This window comes from Betta splendens, chromosome 14, assembly GCF_900634795.4.
Source record: "Betta splendens chromosome 14, fBetSpl5.4, whole genome shotgun sequence".
Taxonomy (NCBI): Eukaryota; Metazoa; Chordata; class Actinopteri; order Anabantiformes; family Osphronemidae; genus Betta; species Betta splendens.
Genome location: NC_040894.2, coordinates 1,492,017 through 1,497,921, shown reverse-complemented (window position 1 = coordinate 1,497,921; position 5,905 = coordinate 1,492,017). Strand labels below are relative to the sequence as shown.

Sequence of the window (5,905 nt, the reverse complement as noted above, 5' to 3'; positions counted from 1 at the left end):
GAAGTACGGGGAGTGTCTGTGCCTCCCCCTGCTGGACTACATCGGGTTCGGCGGCTGCATCCCGGCGGTCACCATGTCCATGAGGGCGTCCATGAGGCAGCGATACGGCATCCAGGCAAGGAGGCGACTTCAGTACAAACCCATAGAAGGGCATCAGATATGGAAGCGAGCCACTGATACTCCAAATAAAGCGTTTTCCTAGTTTAGTTACTAAGGATTCAAACAAGGAAAGTTTTCTCATTAAACTTATCAGTCATTTTCTGGAAAAAATTGAACCTTAAAAACCTAATAGCTTCAAAGAACCCGGATGAAAACATGGTGTTGCTGCAGCAGGTCCTGGTGTTTCCCTCGGCCGATGTCGCGCCTCGATCCGAGTTTGCTCCTCTCAAACAAACACGGGAGGAACTGACGTTCCCATTCAAATAAGAGCCTCAGTGCGTTTCATGCTTTGTCCCGTGAACTGTGGCTCAATCGCAGCCGCAGAGACCGCAGCCTGATGAACTCTCGCCATCAGAGGAAGGTCTTTGTGCTGAGCTTCAGCCTCGTCATAATGTACAGGGACGTCGTGACCACACTGTAAGATCAGAAGAAGCCGGATGGGAAACGCTGACGCTGACGCTGTCGCTGGTTGGAAAAACCTCAGCAGCCACAGCTCTTGTGGTTCTCGTGTGAGCGGGTTCGTACGTATCGGGCTCAGCTCTGGTTTGAACCAGCTGTAGACAACAGTAACTATGGCCTGAGGCGACGAGTCCCATAACGGCTCCCACAGAGGAACCGGAACCCAGTCATGCATCAGTCAGCGGCAGAAGCCAATAGTGTTTGGTGTAATTCAAATACAATTAGTTTGAAATGACATTTAAAATGAAAATACTGTTGAGTCTTGTCACATGTTCGTCTCTCCCTCAGCTTCGTGTCTGATGTGTTAATATTCCTGTGTTTCCCCTCCTTCGTCCACAGGGAACCATGTGTAAGGACTGTGCTTTCTCCACCTTCTGCGTACCATGCGTCTGGTGTCAGATGTCCAGAGAAATGAAGGCGAGGAACATCCAGATCGTGATGGTCGGCGCCAAACACACGAACCCTCCAGCCGCTCACTACAGTAAACGCTGAGCTGCTGAGCCACTGTACAAAGACATGTGACGGAGGACGAGCCTCAGCCAGTAGCCAATAAACAGACGTTATAGAAACGCAACATCTTTGTTTTCCTTTTATCCTGATGCTGTTAAACATTTGAATTCAGTGTAAAGCAACATTTGCTGAAGCTATACAATCTTCAAATCTTCCTTTCTTACAGTAAATGAAGGCGTGGCGTTCAGCAGGGTTCACTTCTTAGACCTCCTTTTCTTCACCAACAGGTTAAATCTAATGCGAGACCATCTGCTTGTCTCGCTTCTCTGCTCCTCTGTTCAGGACGTTCTACTGGTCACCAGTTTACCGATGACCTTTGACCTGTGGTCCTGTTAAACCACGCTGAGCTTCTCTTTACTGTCTCATTAACCTTTATCTCTATCACACAACCTAAAAACCAATCGGGGGTTCATCCGACCAATCAAGGTCAAAGGTCAACAACTAGCTTCTAACCGGCGACTGTTGCTGTGGGTTTAGTGCTGTTTCTCTCAGTGAAATCTTGAAATCTCCGTCTGGAAGGAATGAAGGTTTATTCCATCTCACCCCTAACTTTACGCTCTGCTGGTTTGAAAAGCGCGACGCCGGCAGAGCGGGTCACAGGACGGACTGGTTGGTGCGGTTTTTTCTCAGGTGTGTTGACGGCATCGTTGTAAAGACTGACAAACGACTTTGAGTCAGTGGAGAACTGGCTGTTACAGGAGGAGGTTCTGAGCCGTCGCCACAAAGGTAGGTTCTAAATGAAATACATGTGCACAGCGATAAGTAGAACAAAGATGCTTGGAACAAACCGTCATCAGTTTGTGAACTACAGCTTTAGAGTCTCATTTTAACATAAACCTAATTACTGAAGCAACTAGGAACTTTTGGATGGTTGTGAAATAGTTTAGTAGGAAGTCGCTCGAAGCCTCTCAAAGAAGGACCGAAGGCTCCTGGTTTGTCAGTCAGCGGTTCCTTCTACCTGGACTCTACCTGGAGGAGCCTCCAGCAGCCACGTCTTATCTGCTGCCATCAAGAGTCTGAAGGCGGCCTCACTTATCTGAGAAAGTCCTGTTACGTAACTGGGCCTCCGATCAGGGGCATCAGGACAGAGAAAAGATCATCTGTTGTGAGAAAGGTCGCCTTCAGTTGAGACACGTATTTAGTCATTTGTTGTTGGCAGAGTTTCAATGAAAACCAGTTGGACACAAAAACTTGACTTGAAGGAAGAAATCTCAGAAGGAAAACAAGCGTCTTGTTTACCTCTGGTTTTGTTTCCTCTAAATCTTGTGTTTTCACGTTTCACGGGCGTTTAATCCTCCGGGTTCATCCCTCAGACGCCACCATGTCACACAACACCATGGTGGTCACGCAGCCTCAGCCGGTGATGGTGGCGCAGGGTTCCAGACGTGGGGATCTGAGATCTGTGACTGCTGTGACGACGTCCCTGAGTGTGAGTGTCTCCGGTTCTCACACGAAGCTCATCCAAAGTCCTCAGAGCTGCTGGAATCAGCTCAGAGTGAATGTTCTGCTTCTGATCCATTCATTCTGATATAAATAGATAGATAATAATAGATAATAGAATAAAGACACATTGTTTTTGTGATACAGAAAGGAGAACCTGATAGAATAGAGGAACAAACGGTTCCTGTCCTCCCGGTGTCGTCCTTCCTGCAGGCGGTGTCTTTTCTCGGAAGCTCTGTCTTATTCTGTTTTTTTTCCGCTTTTAAAGGCTGCTTCGCTTTCTGGTGCTTCCCCTGCTTCGCCTGCATCACCTCCAAGAAGTACGGGGAGTGTCTGTGCCTGCCGCTGCTGGAGTACTTCAGCGGCTGCATCCCGGCCATCACCATGTCCATGAGGGCGTCCATGCGCCCAGCGCTACGGCATCCAGGCAAGGCCTCCATCCACCAGACGAGGCTCCTGCAGCGCTGCTCACAGCTCAACGACACACCGGCGCTTTGTGCTGCTGATGTTCACGGCCGAAAGCTGCTGTCGTAGACGTTTCCTCTGCCAATGACACGTTTACACAGGTAACTGCTGGGTTTGAAGCGTCTGCCTCGCCCGCATGCACATGCACAATCATCACGTTACATAAGTACACAAGACAATGTTTACTCACTGTTACAGTGGTGCCTGTTTACAGTCACCACTAAGTGACTGACAGCAGGTGGACGGGTCTTGAGTCGCATCATGTTTAATGAACCTGCTCCGAACACGATCTCGTCCAGGTTCACTGTGATGTTTAGAAGCGCTTCAGCTCTGAGCCGTCGGGGACTGATGTCTGGTGCTAAGCTACGTTCTACGTTCTCTGCAGGGAACCTTGTGTAACGACTGTGTCTGCGCGTCCTTCTGCACGCCCTGCGTCTGGTGTCAGATGTCCCGAGAGATGAAGAGGAGAGACATCCAGATAGTGATGGTCGGAGCCAAATACAACTGACCAGTGAACTCCCCTCACGCGTCATCGGCAGCTAATGAAACACACCCACACTTTGATCAGAGCAGCAGATGAAATGAATAACAGGATTCATTTCGTAGAGATTACACTGTGTGTATATTTAGCTCTGTGTAATATTAGATGCAGTGACACTTAGTGAAAGATGTCTGTAGCTTTATGTTTCATTAATTTTTTTCAGATATAAAAAAATGAAAATGCACAATACTAAAAAATACTTTTGATTTCACAAATCGTGTCAGTCATTAGAAAATTGAATAAGAAACTTATTAAATAAGTAATAGAATCATTTTTGATTAAAATAAATCTAACAAATGAGATACAGCTGTAAAACCTATTTTCAGGCTGCCGCATATTTCATGTTACCGCCTGGAATACTGATTGAAATCATTGGGAAACGAGCTGCAATGCGTCTCTCATCCAGCAGGCGTCGCTGTGTCTGCTGCAAAGCTTCAGGTTTAATCCATCGCTTGAAGCCTTGAGTGTTTTTAGGTAAAGCTCAATGACGTCATTGACTGATCAAGCTGGACCTTTACTCATTGCATCATAAAATAAATTATAAACATGATATAAAAATTAAACCTAGTCTGAATATTTTTTGTCCGATTGGACATCAGTTGTTTCTAGTGAGACACTGGTGTCTTCAGGGGTTAAAGGTCAATCAGCTATCGAAAGTGGACAATTGTGTTCAGCACAATTTTTTGCAGAAATCATATGTTTAACCATTGGATGGAAACCGTCTCAAACCCAGCGTTTGAGCCCTGCGTGAGCCTGTTTCCGTGTTTTCCTGCCCTCTACTGGACAAACATCATGAGTGACGTCATGCTCTGTGTGGTCAACTACACGCTGGCCCGCAGCCGCTAAATTCACAGGATTATTCGAGCGGCCGAGCCGTGTTTGGTGCTGTTTGGTTTGGATCAATGTCTAAGTGACTATGTCACGTGTTGGTGAATGGCTCCAATAAACCGTGTGATGGGTTCCGGTGCGCTTGCGTTGCAGCAGAGAGGATCTCTCTTGTCTACGGGCAAACTTGGCTCCGGCGTTCACTGTAAATTGCTCAGTGGGTTGTTTTTAATGGGATTATAATGACAGTTATGGTTTGCAAGAATTGATGTTTGTGACTTTTACGAGGTGTGATCGGAGGGGCGGGTCCAGGCGGCTCATAAAGGCCGCAGGAATGTTAATTGGTGGAGGCCACTGCCGCCCTCTTTGTTCTGCTGCCTTGTACCGGGCTTCTGTTGCGCCCGTTAAAGGCCAAAGCGCTGATTTAAAATCTGTGACTTGAACCTCACCCTCCCACACACACACTTACACAACGTATCCCACCTACGCTCCCTCGCTCGTCCCCTCCCTCCCTTTCTTCTCGCTTTTTCCTTCCCTCTCCTGAAGAAAATGACCCCTTGCTTCTCTCATTTCCTCCACGTTGCTTAATCAGGTGGCTGTTCGTTGCCCCCCCCCCCCTCCTCCTCCTCCTCCTCCCCGTCAGGTTTGATCCAGTGTTGGGGGAGTCATTTAGTCTCTTTTTCGTTTCACGAGCTTGTTTTGAGGGAGGTCCACAAAACTCAGAACAACGAGTAGGTAAATGTTGATCGTACAGAGCAACTTCTCAGAAAGTGGCCATTACTTTAATCCAGCGTTCAGAGAAAATGTAAATCCTTTCATTTATTCAGCCTCAACTTTTAGCTTTCTATTGTATTAAAACCTAATTTTTAATCACCTTGCTTTTAACACTAAGGGTTTTCTAGTCTAAATGTTTAAAAACCACACTTATGTCTGCAGACATGTTTTAAAGTAGATTTCATTTGAATGTTAGCACTAAATACAAAGTCCGGAGGTATTGGAATAAACATAAATGTGAGCAGAGGTTTCAAGGATGTTCTGAATCCAGCGTTTCCACCCAGGAGCTGCTCGTTGCCGCCATCATTTCCATGTTGTCAAGGTGCGACGGTGTCAGAACAGCTTCAGAGCCGGGATGTCGATGGCAGGAGTCAATTAAAAGGTCACGGAGCGACGTTAAACCACTGGCTCCGTGTTCTCCTTGTCTGAGGCCACAGCGACTTCCAGCCAAACGCTGCTTGTTGCTCAACAGCAGTGGAACGACGGCAGCTTCTCACTCTTCTCACAACTAAGCTTCAGTCTCTCATCTCTGACAGCTGTTTGGAAACGTACTAATTGAGGACGGTCAGTTATAAATTCATAGAACTGCAGCATTGGGAACCAAAGCGAGACCAGTGTGGAATCAGGGGTCACCAGATGGGTTTGAACCTGGAGGATGTGGAACCTCGTCCCAGTCTGTCCAGAGGTTCCACCCTGACACTGAATCTCCCCATGATTTCCTGGGGAAGTCTT

At 47.2% G+C, this 5,905-nt stretch overlaps 2 protein-coding genes across 4 annotated transcripts in view; both read left to right on the top strand.

Moving 5' to 3' along the window:
- Window positions 1-1,192, top strand: part of LOC114869473 (cornifelin-like) — a 3,118-nt gene extending 1,926 nt beyond the window's left edge. For all 3 annotated transcript variants that reach the window (XM_041073872.2, XM_029173753.2, XM_055502138.1), the window contains 2 exons: window positions 1-115; window positions 958-1,192. The exon at window positions 1-115 is cut by the window's left edge and continues 49 nt beyond it. In XM_041073872.2, the coding sequence (XP_040929806.1) occupies window positions 1-115; window positions 958-1,110 (268 nt within the window). In that variant the 3' untranslated portion in view covers window positions 1,111-1,192. The remainder of the gene's footprint in view (window positions 116-957) is intronic.
- Window positions 1,193-2,464: 1,272 nt separating this feature from the next.
- On the top strand, window positions 2,465-4,137 carry LOC114869475 (cornifelin homolog B-like). Its single transcript, XM_029173755.3, is given in 5 exon segments — window positions 2,465-2,510; window positions 2,513-2,557; window positions 2,837-2,976; window positions 2,978-2,995; window positions 3,419-4,137. Coding segments are annotated over 5 exon segments (372 nt in total). The 3' UTR covers window positions 3,542-4,137.
- The last annotated feature ends 1,768 nt before the right edge of the window (window positions 4,138-5,905 follow it).